The 22711-nt window shown below is 39.4% G+C and overlaps 1 protein-coding gene across 4 annotated transcripts in view; it reads right to left on the reverse strand.

The window, feature by feature from the left end:
* TRIML2 (tripartite motif family like 2) overlaps positions 1-22711 on the reverse strand; it is a 51796-nt gene that overhangs the window by 16400 nt on the left and 12685 nt on the right. For 2 of the 4 annotated variants that reach the window (XM_042934348.1, XM_042934347.1), the window contains exons 2-3: positions 16431-16600; positions 12610-12696 (exon numbers count right to left, since the gene is read on the reverse strand). In XM_042934348.1, coding sequence (XP_042790282.1) covers positions 12610-12617 — 8 coding nt within the window. In that variant the 5' untranslated portion in view covers positions 12618-12696; positions 16431-16600. Of the gene's footprint in view, positions 1-2941; positions 3060-12609; positions 12697-16430; positions 16601-21234; positions 21807-22711 lie in introns of those variants that run through there. The other 2 variants (XM_042934349.1, XM_042934345.1) reach the window with 2 other exon arrangements.

The raw sequence follows: 22711 nt of genomic DNA on the forward strand, positions 1-22711 counted from the left end.
ACAAAATGAAAACTTTGCATAGAGCATTTATGCTGCATTTGGGAATACAGGCGTTGTCTCAAGAAAAAAACACTTTCTATAACTGAGTTACAAGCCATACTAGCCATGTTTTTTCCAGCACATTTTTGTTGAAAGAACAAATGAGACAAATGTGGTCATTCAGATGTAGCACTTTGGAAAATATTTTCTCAAACACTAACAGAGTGACCCTGTCATTTCAAGAAAACCAAGTGAGTGTATTAGTTGTCAATGATAAAATTCTGGCTTTGGAGAACTTGTATCCACTGTTGTAAGCTTGACAGCTTCCCAAGACTTTGACAGCTTCTTTTCTGATAAAAATTGGTGGTGATATTAACAAATGTGACTTGGGTATTGTATAGTGAAATATGTCAACATTTGGAAAGTCTGAAAACTCAGTGAACTAATGTGTTCCAAAAGACCAATGCCTGATGTTAAGATTATGCAAGGATAAATGTAGATGCAAACTATCAGACAGAACAATGGATTTTAATACAATAGAAAACATTCATTGGTAAATTCAGGAAGAAAAGTCCTAATTATCTGAAAAAAGCTATTAGAATGTGCTCTCCTTTCCCAACAATGTATTTGTATGAGGACAGATTTTCTTCATATATTTCAACTAAAATAGCACTGCAGTGGGTGGAACGTTGGAGCAGATATACTAGCTGTCTGATAAACCAGAAATTAAAGAGATTTGCAAAACTGTAAAACCATGCCACTTTTTTTTCAATTAATTGTTCAGAAGAGGATCCTCGTAAAAATGTTATGTTTACTTCTAATAGTTTAATATATATATATTTTTTAAACTCAGTTTTAATTTCCAAATCAGTGACTACAGATAGATATGACACACAAAAAGCGTTTTAAGGTCTTCACCAATAATTTGGGTACAAAGGAGTCCTGAGACGAAAGTTCTGAACCATGGTCTTAGAGGGCATATTCCTGAGAAATGGGATTCCTGATAAATACACCTACAATTTTGGTACATTTTGCTGGAATCCCAACCACAAAAGTTGCACAGTTTTGTGTTCCAAGCAACATATGAGAAAGGTGTCAAACTTTTTGCTTGCTTGATAGGTGAGAAATGGTATCTTTATATACTGTCAGTTTACATTTTATTTTCACATGCTAAAAAGCCATTTTCATTTCTTTTTCTATGAACCATTTGTTTAAGCCTTTACTCAAAAACATTTTTTTTAAGTGTTTATTTTTGAGAGAGAGAGAGAGAGAGAGAGAGACAGAGCATGAGTGGGGGCAGAGACAGAGGGAGACACAGAATCCAAAGCAGGCTCCAGGCTCTGAGCTGTCAGCATAGAGCCTTATGCGGGGATCAAACCCACAAACATGAGATCACCTGAGCTGAAGTCTGAGGCTTACCAGACTGAGTTAAACAGGCGCCCCACCCTTTACTTTTTTTAAACCAGGCTTTTGGGGGCTTTTTCCTTAATTTTAAGAGATATTTATACATTGAAAAAGATTGATCCCTTGTTACTACACAAAATGCAAATACTTCTCTCTACTTTGAGATTCTTCAACCTTCTTGTGGTTTCCCTTGTTTTGCTTCCCTGACGTCCTAGACCACTCAACTGAAAAGACTTATCAGTCACAAAATGAACACAAGTTTACAATTCAGCAGCCACTCCTGGCTTTATCTTACCTGACTTCTCAGCAGCAGTTACAGATGACCATGACCCTCCTCTCAGAACGTTTTCTTTTGCAATCAAGATCTTAGATCTGACATCCCTCTACTTTCCTGGTCTGCTTCTCAGCATCCTTTTTTTGACCTTACATCCTCTTGAGATTTAAGTTTTGGGGTGCTTCGAGGGTCAATTCTAGTCCCTTATTCTAGTTCCAGTGACTCCCTAGATAATCACATTTCCAAAAATTTAAGTACCTCTCTCCAATTTAATCTTCTACCTACACAGAACACTTCCAACTCATTGGCAATTAAATGCCTAATAAGCACCCCACATTAGCATATCTAAAGCACTATCCAGGATTTCAAACAATACCTTCCTTTCCCCAGCTCACTTTAAAACTGATTCATTTAGAAGCATAATTTAAACCGCCATCATCTCAACTACTTTGTGTTCAGCCCTGCCCCCACCCCCCATCCCCAACTCCTCAGCTCAACCAGAATACTTTTTTAAACCTAAATCAAGGTTTCTGACAACTTCCCTTTGCACTTAGGCTAAAATCCAAATGGCTAAGCAAGTTCTAGATGGTTTCCCTGCCTACATATAATCTCACCTTTATCTTCCCCCAGCCATTGTCCATTCCAGTTATGATAAATTCATCTGTGCCCTTTCTGCTTCCTCACTCGGCAATGCTTTTCTGTCATGTTTTTATACTTCTAGTTCCTTCTTTCTTCCCTTCAGTTCTCAGCTCAAATATCACTTCAGAGAGGCCCTTTTAGAACTATGCAATTGGAAATACCCTCCCACTATTTATATCCTTTCGTTTTCTTTGTTATCTAATTTTATGCATGAACAAATATATTTGTTGTTCACTCTCCATCCACAAGAAATTACAATTCTTTAGAGGCCCTATATCTGCACCTGACTTACTAGATGCTCAATAAATACTTTGAAGAAATGTTTAAAATCATACCAGCACAAAGTTAAAGGGAAACCAGAGAAAGACGGAGAGAATAGAGATTAAATATTTTTACAGGAAAAAGAGAAAGGAAAGTTGGAGAATACTTTGTTTTCCTAGAATGTTGACTATGTGCTAAACTGTTACCAACATTTATCTCATTTTTCCTAATTTCATCTTTCCCCCTCTGCCTTCGCTTTCTTATTTATTCTTTTATAAGGTTACATTTCGTATATACACTAAAACTTTCACAATATTAAGATCAAGTCTAGATATTTAAAGAAAACCATAAGGAAGGAAATGGTCTCCAGAAGAAAAATCTCACCTTTCTTTGTAATCCTGAGTATTTCCCTTCAGGGAAAAAGCCAGAATAGTGGTGACTGAAGGGCTTTTACCTGTTCAGCTGCTCCCAGGACCTCACCTCTCACCATCATGCAGGAAACCTGTGAAGTTTCAAATTCTATCCATATGATAAATCTAGGATAGTGGTTATCAAACTTCAGTGAGCATTAGAATCATAGGAGTTTATTAAACCAGATTTCTGGGCTCCACCCCCAGTCTGATTTGATAGATCTGGGTGGAGTCGTAATTCATATTTTAATGTGCCAGTGACCTTGGTCAGGAGGTTTAATCTCTTTGGGTGGGTCAGTATTTTGTTCTGTCTCCAAGGTCTGAAATGGTGATACTACATTAGTAGCCTCTTATTATTATTTTTTTTTAAATTAGTGATATAGGTATATAGATATAGATACTTTCCACAGGAAGAAATCCTCCTAGAAGCCATTACCCTAGAATCTCATTGTGTTTATGCCTTAGCCATGCCATTTCATCTTAAATCATTAAGTATTTTCACTAAAGAATAATACCAGAGTTCGTTGTTAGTTTTCAGGATATTTACTAAAGAAGGTGATCATGGCATTAGTTGTGGATAGAAAAGTCAAGAGTAGAAATGACAGCTTGAGGAACGTGTCACAGGTGGGAAGTCAGGGGACAATCCAATAGTTCATAGTTGGTCTCAGTGGAGAGGAAGTCTGCACGACTTCGCAAGTTTTACAGTTCTACCTCTGGAAGATGTTCACTGCACCAGTCAATTCCTTGCTAACCATACTAGAGTGATTTATTTATTTTTTAAAATGCTGACAGGACAATGAGAAATTCTACTACTTGCTATCAGATTTTCCAAAACCTGGTTCCACCCTTTGGAATTTTAAGTACATCTTTTTCCTTATCTCAACACTCCCATCCACTCCCTCTTCTAAATCCACATTCCCCAGGTAGACCCCACTGGTTTTTGTGTGCCCCTCCCCTTCTCAACCAGAACAATCTCCTTCTCTATTCAATGTTTTTCTTGCCCCCTCCTCCTTTCTAAGCTTTGATGCAGCCAACTTCTGTGAAGATTTTATCAATTACTCTGTCATTTATTCTCATCATCCCAAGCTTCATAATTCATAAGATTTTATTCTTACAGGAACCTTCACAATCTTTGTCTCGAAAGGTAAAACATCAAGCAAAATTCTCATGTCTTGCAGTCTCTTAAAACCTATTTTAAGTTTTAAGTAATTAGTAAATTATTAATCCTAGAAGATTACACATTTTAACTTAAGATAATACTAGTCATTGTGTTATATAGTGTGCTAAAGAATTTTTTATAGTGTGCTAAGGAAAGTTTATATATCCCACAGTCCTGTGAGGCAGGTGGTATCAGAATACATTTTACAGCTGATAAAGCTGATGATTTAGAGGTTAAGTAATTGACCCAAAGCAGTAACAGAAATTACAGATCTAGAGTTTGAGTCACAGCCTGTCTGATGGCAAATTTCATGATACTTCATTACCTCTATTAAGCATTAATCAAGTACCTTGCCAGTTTAAAAGAGAAAATGCCTCAAGTTTGCATTATAATTTACCACAAGATTCTTCTATAGGCCTGCAGTAACAACATTATAGAGAGCACAGATCATTTTAAAGTGTTAAATTTTTACTTAGGAATGCTCTTGATTAAAAAATAAAAGGTTCCTGGGATTTCCTGGGTGGCTCAGTTAAGTGTCCCACTTTGGCTCAGGTCATGATCTCACAGGTCATGGGTTCGAGCCCCGCATGGAGCTCTGTGCTGACATCTCAGAGCCTGCAGCTTGCTTCAGATTCTGTGTCTCCTCTCTCTGCCCCTCCCCAACTTGCACTCCATCTCTCTCTCAAAAACAAAATAAAAACATTAAAAGAAAAAAGTTCCTGAAGAATTTTTTTTTTTACTCTCTGTCTCTCCATTGTTAGAGAACAAAATGATCAAGTCATGGTCCTCACAGCTCATTTCATGAGCGGTCCTATCACATGCATTAGCCACTGGTCCCCTCACCTCAGGCGCCAAGTATCACACTCTCAGCTTCTGAGGAGGGTGAAGATGCCTGGTGCCAATCAGGATGTTATTTGTTACTCCTGGGCTCATTTCTGCTACAGTAGACCCACTTTGCCCCATTTCAGAAAGGAGCGGGGATGTGGCTTAAGATCAGCCACCTTGTTATTCTTCAGGAAGGACGAGCTACTCTCCGGCTTCTCTTCCAAGGCTGTTCTATCAGAAGCAGGGGCTTAACTTTCATTGGCCTGCTCCCCACAACTCCCAAGAGGTTCAGAAGTCTATGCTCAACTGTTTCTTTATTATTTAGGAATAAACAATCGCTTCTCGGCCTTTTGGCTAAGATCAAGTGTAGGAATAAACATTCATGGCAGACTCCTGTGGTAGTACAGCTGCCTTTCTGTTGTAGATCAATGGTGATCTAAACCCAACCCATCAGTTTTTTACTCTTGGAAAGGAAGATAATCCTCCTAGATAAGATTAAGAGGTCACCTTTACCTCACCTAGTCCAACACAGGACAAGCAAGCCCTCTCCGTTTTGACAATAGAGTATCTTCAACAAAACAAATGGGCTGGCTACAGTTGGGGTCAGTTAAGATTCTGAGCAAATGAAAGTCAGATTTTTGCCAGAGGCCACACATTAAGAAGACTGTCATATCTAACTGATGAAGTTAGACTAAAGTGGATTTTGATTCCAGCTCTGCCATTTAACTGCCATGGCCTTCAGCAAGCCCCTGAATACTGAACATCATCTGCAAAATAAGAATCATTATAACCATCTTTTGTGTACACGTGAGCATATGAGAGGCTGTATGAAATGCAAGAACAAGGCGGTAACAAGAAATTTCTCTCTGTAGGAGTATCCTTTCCTTCTTCCGCGCATCCACAGTTGTGGTCCATGGGCAGAGTCAAGGCATTGCCTTCCTGAAGAAGGGAGTGTGCAACTGGTAGTGGTAGAGGAGATACAGAGTGGTTACAGGGAAATGAGAAAGAGCATTTTTATGCCCCTTTAATTTCTTTCAATACACATTAGATTGGTAACTAATTTATATCGAGGCACACATATTCAGCCTTTAGAAACGTAATTGTATTAATTTTTAACTTTTATTTAATTTGTTAATTTTATTAATTTTTTATTACTGAGATGCTTATTCTAGAACTTGAAGACCTCTTGTCTCTATCATGTCCCTACTCAGGAAGGAAATATTTTTTCAATAACATCTCCATCATCAAGATATTAAGACCTACTTGCTCACTATCACTAGAAGATATGCATCTTTGAGCCTTCACATGGAATGGGGACTCAAAAAGCCTGTTCTATACGTTAAAGTCATACCTAAGACATCTTTCAGGACCAGGAAGTATACTTGTTAAAAGACTGGCATCGGGGTGCCTGGGTGGCTCAGTCGGTTAAGCGGCCGACTTCAGCTCAGGTCATGATCTCGCGGTCTGTGAGTTGGAGCCCCGCGTGGGGCTCTGTGCTGCCAGCTCAGAGCCCGGAGCCTGTTTCGGATTCTGTGTCTCCCTCTCTCTGACCCTCCCCTGTTCATGCTCTGTCTCTCCCTGTCTCAAAAATAAATAAAACGTTAAAAAAGAAAAAAAAAAGACTGTCATCAACTGCTATAAAGGATTGCCCAAACTACTGGCTTTGAGAAAAAGGCAACTTTATAAATAGCCGTGCCCAGAGCTATGTGAACGTAATCAGCTCCAGCAGCTGTCTTGAGTCAGATATTCTATAGGACAAAAGCTATACATGTCAGAGAAACAAAAAATAGGAGTCTAGGTCCCTGAACCCGTTGTGCCTTCCAGATGTTAAATGAGTAAAAGAAATTCTACCTTATTTAACCTGCCATTATTTTGTTTTTTTACTGTTACTCATGGCTGAAGCTAACTCCAATACATTGATTGTCCCAAAGTTAAGGTCTGGAAGGCCCGACATAAAGGGCTTGATATGGGATTTATAGTGATCATCCTGCTTGTTTTTGTTTTTGTCTTCTTTTTGGGGAAGTGCTGGGGGATGGGAGTTGAAGCTAGGAAGGAAAGACCTCTGTGGAATAACTACAAGAAATTATACATGAACTGGGAATGAAATCTGTCTTTTATGCCCAGCATTTCAGAGACCCAGATGAAGAATTATTTTCTTCTGCTTTGAAAGACTGTATCCTACAGTCAGGTCCAGGGGTATAACATTAGTATGTGTCCTCACTAGGGACAGAAGCTAGGAAGGAGCTTAGGCAATGAAAGAGCGGACCTAGACTGGCCGACTCCATTTTGTTCTGTGTCCTCCATCTTGAGTGACTATGTCCCCGACATGGCCCCCTTTCCGGGACAACCGCAGAAAGAAATTCCCGTTCAAACTTCCCATTCAAACCACCCCCGGCAACCTGCACAACGGGACTCTGACCCTTCCCCAGCCAATCGGCTAAGGCCATGACCTTTACCCCACCAACTGCCCCTAGATCCCTATAAAACCTTTGTGCTTTTGAAACTCGCTCTCTCTCTCTCTCCGGCATCTCACTGCTGCGTCGGTGCAGGTAGGGGATTGAGCTCGAGCTATCTCGAATAAAGGCTCTTTGCTTTTGCATCGGACTCGGCTCCCTGGTGGTCTTTGGGGATCACTGGGCATAATTTTGGGGAATTCTGGGCATAACAGCAAGAAAAAGTGGTAAAGAATGCAGATTATCTGTGCTTTCTAAACTACTTGGCTTGGGAGACCTGAATGGCCCAGTCAGTTAGGCATCTGACTATTGATTTTGGCTCAGGTCATGATCTCATGGTTCATGAGATTGAGCCCTGCGTCAGGCTCTGTGCTGACAATGTGGAGACTGCTTGTGATTCTCTGTCTCCCTCTCTCTCTGTCTTTCTGTCTCTCTCTCTCATAAATAAATAAACAAACATTAAGAAAAAGAAAATACTTGGATTTAAGAACAAAAAAGGACTGTAATATATTGGTAAGCTGCAAATCCAAACAATTTTCTCAAAACTGCCAGTACCTAGAAAGAGAGGGCAGTAAAAACACCACTATTTATATCTAGGCTCTATGTGTCAGGAATAGTTCCATTTGATCTTAGTCCTATTTGGATAAGCCTTGGTCTTTATTAATTGGTTCAAACCTGGAGAAGTAGGAAAATGATAGAACTACAGAGAATCCAGGCCTACGTTCTTGTTAAGATAGCTCAATTTTACCATTGCTGAACCTCACCTGAAAATCCTTACCCATTCTAACTATCTTTGTGGTAAAGTCAAGACTGAAAGTCAACTTGGGAAAGTTAATAATCTTAAAATGGTGTCTGTGAACAAAGATGGAGTTACAAAGATGTTTAGGCAATGCCAGGAAGCTATTTTTCCTAAGTACCTTCCCTCATTAGACTCCCTCACTAAGTCTTGCTTGAAATAAGATATAGAATGGATGGTGTGGTAGGCAGAACTCTGAAAAGGCTCCTAAAATCCTACCCCCCCCCACATTCTCCTAGTTTTTCAAACACTAATCTGGATGCTGATGTGAAGGGATTTTGCACATATAATTGAGGTCCCAAATCAGCAGACCTTAGAAGTTTACCCTAAATGGGCCTGAGTTAATCAAGAGAGCCCTTAAACAGGGATGGGCTCTTTGTGGGGAGAAAGATTCTACACGAGGGATGGGTGGCTTAGGAGATGGATAGGGCATATATGGCATGGATCTAGGAATGGCTTCTAGGAACTGAGAGCCATCCTTCACTTGATAAGAAAATGGGGTCCTCAGTCATACAACAGAAAGTAACTGAATTCTGCCCACAATCTAAATGCATTTGGAAGAAGATCTCAAACTTCAGGTGAGAGCACATCCCTGCCAACACCTTAATTCCAGCCTTATGAGATCCTGAGCAGAGAACCTGGACATGACATGCTAGATTTCTGACCTACAGAATTGTAAGCCCATAAATAGGTGTTTTCAAGCTGCTAAATTTGGGGCAATTTGCTACACAGCAGTGTAAGACTAATATAGACACCAGTGCACTGCTACTTAGTGCCTGGGAGGAGAAATAGGGTTAGAAATGAACTTTTCAGGCAATTTCTACATCTTAAGTTGGATATGGAGGACACATCAAGAATTCTGCTTTAACAAGGTTTTGTTAGACTGTTAGCAGTTAACTGTGAAATTCCAATCACAACCTACAGTAGAGTCACTGAATTTGGATCCTCAGTAGAGATCTAAATATATACAAAGAATTGTAATATTTAAGAACTTGAGGTTCTAACTTCCATGCTGGTTGAAGTTAGTGGCATGTCTCAATCTTATGATTAGTAACAAGTACATATTCTTAGCAATGATTTTCTACTTTAAGAAGTGAAATACTTCAGGGTGCCCGGGTGGCTCAGTCGGTTGAGCATCTGACTTCAGCTCGGCCATGATCTCACTGCTTGTGAGTTTGAGCCCCCTGCATCAGGCTCTGTGCTGACAGCTTGGAGCCTGGAGCCTGCTTCAGATTCTGTGTCTCCCTCTCTTTCTGCCCCTCCCCTGCTTGTGTGCACACGCGTGCATGCTCTCTCTCTCTGTCTAATATAAATAAACATTAAAAATTTTTTTTAAAGTATATAAAAAAAGAAGTGAAATCCTTCAAAGGGAGCCTTACAAGGAATTATAACATACAGATAAAAGTTGAACTTCTCATCCACCCATTTTTCTTAAATCCAACTATTAAATTATCTGCTTCCAGACACATGGAGCTGTTACACTGCAATGGTTTAAGAAAACAAACATTTCTCATGGTCATGGGTTAGTTTTCTAGCCTGCAGGTTGCTATCTGTCAGTTTACTGAACCATGACCACAATTAAAAAATAATGACTGAGTACCTTCTCCATGGAAAAGTTAATTTGGGACTCACAGCTTATGAAACATTTTCATCAAACTCTTTCTTCCAGTGTGTCAGGAACAAGAGTTTGAAAAAAAAAAAATGACATAAGGAGAGTAGAGTCTAATGCAAGAGACAATTTAAAAAATAAGCTGCAACACGAAGGAGAGGTACAAAGGACTAAGAGATGAGGAACTTGGTTATCCAAGGAGGTCAGGAAATCGTTCCCCAAGGAAGCTGAAGCTGTGAAGGTAGGAAGTAGGGGAGATGCAGGGAAAGCCAGGATGCCCTGTACCCCCTAAGGAATCTGTCATTCATCTCTTGGACTCATTTTCAAGGCACTGGTTGTTGGGCAAACAGTTAAACAAATGTTTGAATTCTTCTTTAAAGTGATCGGTGTTTGAAGGGAAAGCTATTATCAAGTAGAGAACAAACACATTCTTTGTGTTTCTCTTTCCCCCTATCATCTAGATGTGCTTGGTCTCAATCTTTCAAAACCTTTTATTAGTCTTTCACATGGTGTTGTCTATGGCTCCACAAGGCCTTCATATATAACACAAGTTGGGGGTAGATTGTGCCTCAAGGGCACTTAGGGTATTTGGTTTTATAAATACAAAATCTCCAAACTCAAGAAGTTCTACTTTTTAGTTTAGTCTTGTTATATAATTCTAGCAAACTTTACCACACAAAGAGCCTTATGTTTGGTCCCACTTGTAGAGTTTCTATTTCATGGAAACAGGCTATAGTTATCAATTTCATCTAGTCAGTATCTTTGACTACTTCAATGGTTTGACTTTACCTCCCTAAGCATGAAATTCTTGTGGGAAGTTAAGCTTATTAAGAATAGTGAACCTATGGGAGCCTGGGTGGCGCAGTCGGTTAAGCGTCTGACTTCAGCCAGGTCACGATCTCGCGGTCTGTGAGTTCGAGCCCCGCGTCAGGCTCTGGGCTGATGGCTCAGAGCCTGGAGCCTGTTTCCGATTCTGTGTCTCCCTCTCTCTCTGCCCCTTCCCCGTTCATGCTCTGTCTCTCTCTGTCCCAAAAATAAATAAAAAAACGTTGGGAAAAAAAAAAAAAAAAAAAAAGAATAGTGAACCTAGGGGCACTTGGGTGGCTCAGTTGGTGGAGCAAACATCCGACTTCGTCTCAGGTTGTGATCTAGCTGTTTGTCAGTTCGAGCCCCATGTTGGACTCTGTGCTGTCAGCGCAGAGCCTGGAGCCTGCTTCAAATTCTGTGTCTCCCTCCCTCTCTACCCTCCCCCACTTGCGCTCTCCCCAAAATTAATAAATATAAAAAAATAAATAAAATAAAAAATAATAAAAAAATAAAACTAGTGAACCTCAAGTTCTTAAATATTACAATTCTTTGTATATATTTAGATCCAAATTCAGTGACTCTCCTGTAGGTTGTGATTGGAATTACATGGCGACTACTCCAAGCCACATTCTCTTGCACAATTAATCTACACTGAGTAGATTTCCTATGTTCAATACAAAAATGGTAAAGTCTTCGGTTAAAAAGGTACAAACCCACTAGGAAATAATTAGTTTCTTGGTTAGGTGAAGTTACATTGGGCCAAGAACTTCAGTTGGGTATGAGTGTAGAGGCTGCAGGTATCCAGGGGCCTTCGTCAGGGCCACCCAGGAACCAGAGATCATACCATGATTGATAAATCCCATTCTATGCATGTTTTTGGTTTATTTATTTTTTGCAGTTCCTTTGCAGCCTGCTTCAAATGACAAAATAGCCAGATATGTACACCAAGATACTTGCTGAGATCTTGTCAGACACCCTGGTAGAACTCTAAAGTTTCCTACATTAGTGCCCTGGTAGCCCTTCCAGTTTTCTATTCCTGAAGACGAAGATGTACCTCCCTGCTCTTCACATACACCTATCGCTTGACAGATTTTTATACAACTTTTCCCCTTGATTCTTTAAGCGTCATTTTCATTGAAATCTAGCTTGATCTTGATGGAATGATGTATTTTCTATATACAGGCATTTGTTATGTGACGTGTTTTCCTAAAAAAACACACAACCCATCACTCTGCAAATCATACATTAATAGCACTTTTATAAGTGTTGGAGCAGGGCACTCAATCCCTATACAACTTGAACCAGATGTTTATAAAAATATTAACCATCCTTAAAAGAAAAAACTCATGGATGAACAGCCACAAAAAAATCTTAACAGCTTTTTCAAGGAGTAAAAATATCTGACAGGCTTGGGAAGGGTTGAGGCTGAGGAGGTAGGATGGCAAGGACAAAATGCACATAGAACCAAATAAACACCTGTAAGACAGTACCTGGTTGAACTGAGCCAGGAAGAATATAGGGCGAACTGTCATCATGGCAGTGGGTAGGTTATCTATCATATTGATGGCTTTTTCTGCATTTGTCTGTGTTAGTGTACTTAGCCTTCAACTGATTTTACTTGGAGTAAAACTTCAATGTGTTAGCAAGTCTTATTGGAACCAATGTGACTTTCATGTTACAACTCTCTAATTTTGCATTACAGAGCATGTGGTTTCTAGCCCGACAGTTGATGTCTAGTCGTCTTGTAATTCCAAGGATGCCTGATAGCTAGTTTAATTTTGAATTTTACCTATCTTCAGTAATCATTCCATTGAGGCAGAACTTTACCAGCCGTGAGTACAGTTCAGGTCCTGGCTTTTGAGCAAACTGTTGTTTGAATGCTCGGGTAAAGGTGGAGCTAGAGCCTGAAGATGTAAGTACAGCCTTGGACCCACTGAAGCCTCCTCCTAGACTGGGTGTCCATTCTGATTCCGCAGACCCTAGGTATACCTACCTGCTCATTTCTCTCTTGCAAAGGATCTGCTCTCTTACCAGATTCTAAGGATATGCATAAAAGATTCAGGATTTCTTGGATCTCGTTCTGAAAAGAAAATATCAATTCGCTCCTCTTAGAGGTTGCTATTAGAACTATGAAAATAGAAGTTATAGCAAACTTAGATAGGAGTTACACAGTGAAAATTACTCCTAGTCAAAAAGGATCTTTTGGGGATCTCAAAACTTCATGGTTGACAGCTCAGGGATAGAAATAGAATTTAAGTGTTTATCACATTAAAGACCCAAAGTATTAAGATTAAGGATGAACCTCTAGGGTGTCTGGGTGGCTCAGTTGGATAAGTGTCTGACTTCAGCTCAGGTCATGATCTTACGACCTGTGAGGGTGAGCCCCGCATCCGGCTCTGTGCTGACAGCTCAGAGCCTGGAGCCTGCCTTGGATTCTGTGTCTCCCTGTCTCTCTGCCCCTCTCATGCTCCATCTCTGTCTCTCAAAAATAATAAAATATTAAAAAAATATTTAAAAAGAATGAATCTCTGGAATTTTGAAAGATAAGACAATCTTACCTTGAAGATTCCTGTTGCCTTCTCCATGGTAAACACTGTGAGACTCATGTGCCCAAGAGAGAAAAATAAATCTCACAAAGGCGCATCTGATCTATCACATAGAACCTCTTCAGTTTCTCTTGGTTAGGATCACATATTATTAGTCTAAAAGTTCATGTCGTGAGGACTTTGCTATCTCAGCCATCATCTCTAGCTGCAAGTTACATCTCTCATCTCTCACCTCATAAATATCCTTGACCTTGAGGCAGGTTCAATGTGGGCTTTCCTTCCAATTTCTTAAGAGAACCTCATAGCAAGACTTGTAACCACCTTCAATTGCAGGTGGTTCAAGTAGCGTAAGGGGATGGAACAGCTCAGCTCTTCAGCAAGGTAGATAAGAGGCAGCTGTTGTCCTTTTCCATGAGGTAGAGAAAGCTTAAAATGGAAAAAACAATCACTCATTCCAACCTACTCTTTTGCAGGATCAGATTTGTCTTCACAATCAGCTCATGGTCACATTCTTTCATCTTCTTAGTAACTCATTCTTATTCCATTGAGAAGTTGTCTGGGGCTTTAAATCCCCTGCTCTAGACTTCTCTTAGATGCTATTCACCATCCATGTTCATACTGCGAACTCTTGTTTCTAACCCGGGGGTAGACAGATGGTTTTGATAAGAGGAAGAGTGGAAACATGACCGATTGGTCAGCCTTCAGCTGCCCTGGAACCCCATCTTTGCAGTGTAGTTTTATTAACGGTGTGGTTCTCAAACTTCATTGCATATCAGAATTATCTGGAGACCTGTAACCATCGTGACGCCTTCATCTGTGGCCTCCAAACTTTAGAATCCAAGCGTCAGAATCACCTGGAGCTCTTGTTAATGCACAGACTGCTGGGCCTCACTTCCAAAAACTCTGATTCAGTAGGACTGGGCTGGGCCCAGGAGTTGACATTTCCAACAAATTCTAGGTGGTGCTGAGTCCAAATACTCTATTCCAATTAGGACACTAACAATTCAATCAGAACCACTAGGAAAAGGCCATGGACTTCAGGTGTCTAACTCATCAGGTGATTCACATATGCAGCTAAGTTTGAGGACTACAACTCTAAGGCTGGCAGGATTTAAAGGAGGCATGAAGGTACACCTAGAAGGAAGCTTATGTAAAACCTAAATCCTAGAGGGGCGCCTGGGTGGCGCAGTCGGTTAAGCGTCCGACTTCAGCCAGGTCATGATCTCACGGTCCGTGAGTTCGAGCCCCGCGTCAGGCTCTGGGCTGATGGCTCAGAGCCTGGAGCCTGTTTCCGATTCTGTGTCTCCCTCTCTCTCTCTGTCCCTCCCCCGTTCATGCTCTGTCTCTCTCTGTCCCAAAAATAAATAAACGTTGAAAAAAAAAATTAAAAAAAAAAAAAGACCTAAATCCTAGCCCAGCCAGTGACCACAAAATAGGTTTTGTGTCCCCAGTTGCCCTGCCAGCAAAGACTTCAGTCTTCAGGGAGTGCATTACCCCTAAAAGTCTTTATTTAGCTGTCCTTAGTTTTTTCAGTCATCACAGCAATGTTGCCTTCCTCTGCCCCCAACCATGTCAAAGCTCTTTAGAGGCATTTAGCTCAGTTCTTACACGTGCAGTAATTTTCCTTAATGACACTTATGCAGTGCCTGGTAAATGACATGAATTCCTACAGTTCATGAGTGCCGATGGCTAGGACCCACATTCTTTCAAGTTCTCTCCAACTATTGGCACCATAGCCTCACAGATACTTTTTAGGTTGGGCATCAAAGGCCAAGAAAGGCCTAGGGTAATGAAGGCATTACCAATTTTGTTTCTTAAGAGATTCCATTAGCTCTTTTCTATGTCCTAGTACAGCATAGGGAATAGAGTCAATTCGGTAATAACTTTCTACAGTGACAGATAAATAAAAAGCTGTGCCATAAACTTATACACCCCAAAGTAAGTGCTCTCATCTGACCCTAATCTGGGCCTGCAAACAATACATAAGCTTGTGAGAAGCGCCCCCTGGCAGTGTCTGGAGCCCGTTACCATTAGGTGGATGGGAGAAGGGGAGACTCAGCCCCGTCCACCTTCAGCTGGACTTGACTGAATCCTTGCACATTCAGTAAACCTGTTTTTGGTTGCAGTTATAAGTACCTTGAGCTTAATGTTTGTGGCTGATTCGATCACGTGGAAATGGCAGTCTTGCTCTGTGGGCACTAGAATGGACTCTGAAGTCAGGTCACCTCTGTGCACCTAGGGGAAGACTCATAGCCAGTTTGGTTTCTTATCTGTAAATGGTGCTAGAATACCCATGCCACAGGGCTGCTGGAGTATTAAATAAGTAAATACAGTAAGGTTTTGAGAATGGTGCCTGGCACAGAGCCAGAACACTCTACTTGTGTCAGCCAGCCTTGTGGTGTTTTTCCCCATAAAAATACTGGTTTATGATTAGAGATTAAGAGTCTTATGAATAAACGTTAAGATTTTCCTAAGAGAAAAGTAAATAAAAGGATGGGGATCAACATGTATATGCATAAGCATCAGTTTCCTACCTATAAAATACTAGTTTAATACGGAATGGTTGTTCATATTTATCTAATCCCCCGGGTGTATAGTATACTACCTGGAATGTGGAGAGATTTCCTAATTCCTGCAGAATTAAGTGACAGGCAGCTCGTAAAGGGTGTCCTATGATAGGAGTAGGACAAAAGCAAGTGACTTTTGCACTCTCAAGTTTTTTTATTTTTATTTATTTACTGTTGTTGTTGTTGTTGTTGTTGTGTTTTGTCTTAAGGAGGCTCCACACCCAACATGGGGCTTGAACTCATGACCGTGAGATCGAGCCACATCCTCTACCAGGCTGAGCCAGCCAAGTGCCCCCTTAAGATTTTTTAAAAGATAAATCTAGCTTTATCCTTTACTGATAGTAATCCTATTCACATGGTAGCTCAAATTGTCTGTAATAATCTCAAGCCCCATAATCCTCATTAAAAAGGAGAAAGAAGTTAGACTCTCTTAACAGTCCATCCTTACTTTAGACTATGTCTTTTTATTCTTATTTGCCAGGATTTGTTTGAACGGCTTTAAAAAAGTTTTCTGTTCATATCTCAACTCATACAATTTCTCTTTGGCTTCTCTTCTTATCTCTTTAAGAGACAAAGTACATAAAACACTCAGCATGAAGCCTGGAGCAAGTACATTTTCAACAATTAACTTTGTGTAAAGCAAAGGGATGAACAATAAAAGGGTCTACTCTTGAGAAAAACAAACAAACAACAAACATCACCTTAAATTCTTGTGTAAGTGGTCCAAGCTCTGGAAGCTGACTTCCTACCTGCATGAGTCAGCAGGCATGGCTGGGTTGTGGCTTTTAACTGAATCCAAGTAGTGACGACACCAGGCACCTTCCAGCGGAGTGCTGGTCTCCAGGTGTTACTGGCAGGCCCAAAGTGCTACCTTTATATAAAGAATAAGAAAAGTGAATATTTCCAAGGAGAATTGTTTTTTTAAAAACTATTTGTGAGACGGGGTGCCTGGGTTGCTCCGTCGCTTAAGTGTCCAACTCTTGATTTCGGGTCAGGTCATGAGCTCATGGTCGTGAGATCGAGCCCCGCATCAGGCTCCCATCTGAGCATGGAGTCTGCTTGGGATTTGCTCTCTCCCTCTCTTTCTGCCCCTCCCCCACTCAGGTGTACACTCACTCTCTCTCTCAAAACAAAAATAAATATTTTTTTAAAAGATTTAAAAATATTTCTGAGACAAAAATAATGTTACAGTCTAGGCTTTTTGTTATGGTAATATTTTGACCCACTGTCAGATCATGTATTTTATCTTCAAATTTTCCAAGAGTCCTTTGAAATGTACTTAAACCCTTAGTTTAAAGGTCTAGATCAAATGCCATTTCTCCCAAGTTTTCCCTGATTGTTCCAGCAAAAATGAAATCTTCCCTCCACTAAAATGCCAAAATTTTAATAAATTTAAATACTACCATGTGTGCTTAAAACACACATCTTTTAATGCTTTGTACTTTCTTCTTCTTTGCACATATATCTCCTGCTCTCAAAGAAGAGAATTTTTGGTTGTATTTATATCACTTGCTGAGCACTGAGCTCATTGTCTATATATAATAGAGGTTCAATACCTATTAGTTACATAAAAGCTGTGTTGAAACCATAAAACCACTACAGACATTTTATTATATCACAGCTGAAACCAATCCTCTGAGATATTTTTATCCCTCAACCTGAAGAAAATCACCTCATTAATTGGTTTACGGCAAGTTACACCTCACATTTCTTTGCTCCGACCCCATTCCCCAATATTTCTTTACTGCCAAAATGTTGAAAACACATTAAGAAGTAAAAAAAAAAACAAAAACAAAAACAAAAACCAAAAAACCCCCAAAACTATACTTTTATACAAAAATTTATATAATAACAAAGTAAAAGTGATGCCTTCCAATTCTCCAATTCCACTACAGCAGTATGTACCCTTCCATACGTTTTCTTTCCTTTTAAATTTTATTTTATTGTGGTAAGAACTTGTAACATGAGATCCACCTTCTTTACAAAACTTGAAGTGTACCATACGCTATTGTTAACTATAGGCACAAAGTTGTGCAAGAAATCTCTAGAACTTCTTTACCTTGCATAACTGAGACTTTATGTCTCTTGATGAACAGCTCCCCATTTTTCTCCTCTCTTGGCCCCTGGCAACCACCCTTTTCCTTTCTGATTCTGAGTCTATTTCTTTGTAAAGATTTTTTGATTTTTTTTCAGTCATCTCTACACCCAATGTGGGGCTCAAACTTGCAACTCCAAGATCAGGAGTCACTTGCTCCACCGACTGAACCAGCCAGGTGTCCCTGAGTATATTTTAAAGTAAGATACTTCATGTGAGTGGAACATCCAGTATTATCTTTTTGTGACTGGCTTATTTCATGTAGTATGATGTCCTTGTGTTTCATCCAGTGCTGTCACATATGACAGGATTTTCTTTTTTTCTTTTTTTTTTTAATTATTTATTTTGAGAGAAAGAGTGTGAGCAAGGGAGGGGCAGAGAGAGAGGAAGACATAGGATCCAAAGTGGGCTCTGTGAGCCCGATGCGGGGAGCTTGAACTACTCATGAACCAAGAGATCATGACTTGAGCAGAAGTCTGAAGCTTAATTGACTGAGCCACCCAGGTGCCCCAGAATTTTCTGTTTTTCAAAGGTGGAAAAATATTTCCTGTGAATACATACCATAATATCCTTTATTTTGTCATATATAAATGGACATTTAGGTTGTTTTCACATGTTAGCTTTTGCAAATAAGGCTGCAATGAACATTGGAACATTAGTACCTCTTCAAGATCTTCATTTATTATTTTTTTGAAAATTCTTTTACAGTTTATTTATTTTGAGAGAGAGAGGGCATGAGTGAGTGGGGAGGGGCAGAGAGAGAGAGAGAGAGAGAGAAAACGAGAGACAGAGAGAGAGAGAGAGAGTCCTAAGCAGACTTCACACTGTCAGCATGGAGCCTGACAGAGGGCTTGACCTCATGACTGCAAGATCATGACCTGAGTTGAAACCAAGAGTCGGATGCTCAACCAATTGAGCCACCTGGGAGCCCTAATTATTTTTGATGAATACCCAGAAGTGGGATTGTTGGATCATATGGTACTTCCGTTGTTAATTTCTAAGAAATTTCCATATTATTTTCCGTGGAAGCCTTACCATTTTGTGTTCCCACCAACAGTGTACAATAGTACCAATTTTTCCACATCTTTACCAATACTTGCCTTTTTTTTTTCTTTATATATAGTGGCCATCCTGACAGGTGTGAGGTGATATGTCATTGTGGTTTTGATTTATGCTTCCCTGATGATGAGTGACATTGAGCATCTTTCCATATACCTGTAGTTCTTTTGTGTATCTTTTTCAGAGAAATGTCTATTCAAGTCTTTATTTTTTGGGCAATTCGGTTTTGTTTCGTTTTTGTTTTTGTTTTTTTGCTATTGATTTATAAGACTTCCTTATGTATTCTGGAAATTAACCCATTCTGATACATGGTTTGTAAATATTTTCTCCTATTCCAATGGTTGCCTTTCACTCTGTTGTTTGCTATGTAGTGCGGAAGCTTTTTAGTTTGATGTAGTCCCATTTATCTACTGTTGCTCTTGTGGCCCATACTTTTGGTGTCATATCCATGAAATTCCATACTCTCTCTATGCCTTCATGTACACACATACATTACCAACATCTTATAGCATGACCTTATTTTTATAGGAAAAAAATACACTTAGAACCTAATTTTTATTATTTATACTTAAATTATTTGTGGGAGCAAAAATGTATTTCCCCTTAATATCATATAATGGCTATCATATCATGTCAGTGTGTATATATTGATCTGTTATTTTTAAAATGGTTATATAGTATTAATAAAAGTGATTATTTTTTTGGAAGAGCTGTTATTTGAAAAAAAATTTTAAGCTCTTTTATTTTGAGAGAGACACAGACAGGGTCAGCAGGGGAGGGGCAGAGAGAGAGAGAGAGAGAGAGAGAGAGAGAGAATTCCAAGCAGGCTCTGCACTGTCAGTGCAGAGCCCAATGTGAGGCTGGATCCCAGGAACTCTGAGATTGACCTAAGCCAAAACCAAGAGTTGGATGCTTAACTGACTGAGCCACCCAGGTGCCCCCTATTTTAATGTTTATTTATTTTTAGGAGAGACAGAGCATGAGCTGGTGAGGGGCAGAGAGAGAGGGAGACATAGAATCTGAAACAGGCTCCAGGCTCTGAACTGTCAGCACAGAGCCTGACGTGGGGCTTGAACCCATGAACCTTGAGATCATGCCCTGAGCCAAAATCAGATACTTAACCGGCTAAGCCACCCTGGCACCCTGAAGAGCTATTATTTTTAAGTATATATTTATGTAAGTCCTCTTTGTAATTTATGATTAGGTATTTGATGCATGTGTTCCAAATTCTCTTTCCCAGATTGTCATTAAAAAAAAATTATTTTAACCTGAAACCAATTTTACCATATATATTAATAAACTAGAATTTAAATAAAAACTTGAAATAAAAGTTATTTTATTTACTTTGCTGTATAAAAGTATTTACTTTTTATTTAAATTTATTAATCTTTTCTTTTAGGGGTGTCTAAGCTCTGAAGCATGCTTTAAAAAGCCTTTTCTAAGTAGTCTATTTTAAATTTCTATGTTACCAATTATTTCCTTTTATGATGTGCTTCATTTTTTTGGACACAATAATTGACCACATATTTAACAAATATGCTCCTTACTTGCTAAATAGATGTGGGGTGATCTAGAACACAAACACATTCAAAAATAAAATAATATAAATAAATGAAGTAAAAAAAGCAATACAAAGGGAAATAATAGGAGTATAAATTCATGACTAGAGTGGGGAAAATACACACACACACACACACACACACACACATACATCTGGAACACACATTGTTATAACTTACTAGGTAGAGATCCAACTTTGTCTTTTTCTTCTTTTTTTCCCAGACGGCTACCCTCACTTGTCCCAAACCAGTTGTTGAATAATCTATCTTTTCCACACTGATATGAAATGACAGACATATTTCTAAAATCAGGCTTTCAAGCAGTATGTTTTTCCAATAAGTCCCCATCTAGTCTACTGCCTTCATCAATAAGTAAGCTCTAACCACATCTTTAAACTTTCTCTTTTTCTGTGTGCTCCAACCCTAATAGCATGTGGATGACAGTTGTGACTGTGGAGACCTTAGGGTGTATCCCTACCGTCACTTGCACAGCAGGAGACAGGTCAAAGAAGAAGCTATTTGAGCTGTTGATCTCAGAAATCATGTCTGACAGTGCAGTGCCCCAAGGGTAGGTGTAATGTATTTTGGGGTGGCTGGCCCACTCTTTGTCTACGAGTTATCTCTGAATTTCTTCATCTATGAACTAAGCTCAGTCAAATGTGTTGTGAGCGATGGTAAAGAAGTCTGCATCCCCAATAATGAGTGTAGCTAGTGATTTCAGATACCCGTCACAACATCACACCATAATAACAGCTGTCCAATTTCCTTCTGAAATATTCTACCAATACTCACTGTATTGAGATAACTGGAAAATTTCATCCACTCACAAGTCAACAAGTGAGACGCAGTGTAGCGTATGAACAACAGAGAATGACTCAGAGGTCAGAGGCCCGGTTTCCCAGTCCCAACCGGACTCATGTAGTAAGCAAGTAGTCAGGGGATCAACTCAATTTATTTGTCTCAATTTTCTTCACCATTTATACATGGTAGTTGGACTACATAATTACTTGGTTTCCAGCGAGATAAAAGACTGTGGTTGTATAACAATATAGTTCCTCTGTTTTTTCATTTACAACTTACAAATAAGTTGAGCCCTTGCTATATGCAAATAATTCTTCTAGTCACTGATGAATAAGATATGGTTATTGTATTAAGGAGTTTATTAAAAGAGTTTGCTTAGAAGAGGGACGTGGGATGGAACAGATCAGTGTGACTTTAACTTAGAACATGTCGGTTTCCCCATTCCAAATTGGAATACAGGATCTGTGATGTACCATATATCTATTGAAAGGCTTATTCTAATGGTCCTGGTCAATGTTAAAGGCTCCTTCTGGGTTTGTGTGGGAATAACACACTGAATGTAGGTGGTAGTTCATAAATCCTTTTTCCAGTAAAGGCAGTTAATGTTATTATAGATTTTTTTTTTGCAAGACCCTTACTTACGACTAACTCCTAAAAAATACTGTGAAGCTGTACCTCAGTTACTAGGCTAGAAGTAATCTTAAGTAGTACAGAGAAGTTTTGTGACCCCAAATTAATGCTTCTTCTCTTTCTATTTAAATTATTATAACTTGCTGTGTTACTTGTTGTTGTTGTTGTTGTATGTTTTTGTAAATTCTCATTTCAGTAATTCACAAATGTTACACAAAGGACATACAATGAAAACATTTGGATTAATAACTTCAAAAGGATGAGTGTTGACTAGGAGGAAGGAAAATGGAGGAAACCTCCAGAAAACTTCTTTTTACAAAAGTTCAAGATAGGAAAACACCCAGCATCTGTTGGAGGTAAGTGGGGAAGAAGAATCAGTGGCAACCGCAAAAATCAGAAAGCAATTAATGAAATAGCATAGGTAATAGAGACACATGGATAGTTGTCAACGCTGGCGCAAGACAGGATAAGAACAAAAATAAGGTATGATGAACTCAATGGGAGGGAGAAACTGGTTAGATTCTAAGGAAAAACTTCTAAGTTTGCACTTTTTGGCAGTCAGTGAGCGGGTCGTGGGCCATGACAAGTGCTGCCTCATGAGCATATGGCAATACAGATTTATAGAGTAAGGCACTAATAATCTCAATGGTCACTGGACACCATTTCCATACTAGACATTTAGTTTCACATAGGTCTAAAACGATTTGCACATTGGATACCTGCTCAGTAAGAACTGATATGGGGTTGAAGAAGACCTAGTGAAAATAAGTGAATAAAATTATATTTATTCTGAAGTACAGTTTTTTCGCCCCCATTCAGTCCATAGTGTTATGGCCTC

This window comes from Panthera leo, chromosome B1 (genome assembly GCF_018350215.1).
Source record: "Panthera leo isolate Ple1 chromosome B1, P.leo_Ple1_pat1.1, whole genome shotgun sequence".
Taxonomy (NCBI): domain Eukaryota; kingdom Metazoa; phylum Chordata; class Mammalia; order Carnivora; family Felidae; genus Panthera; species Panthera leo.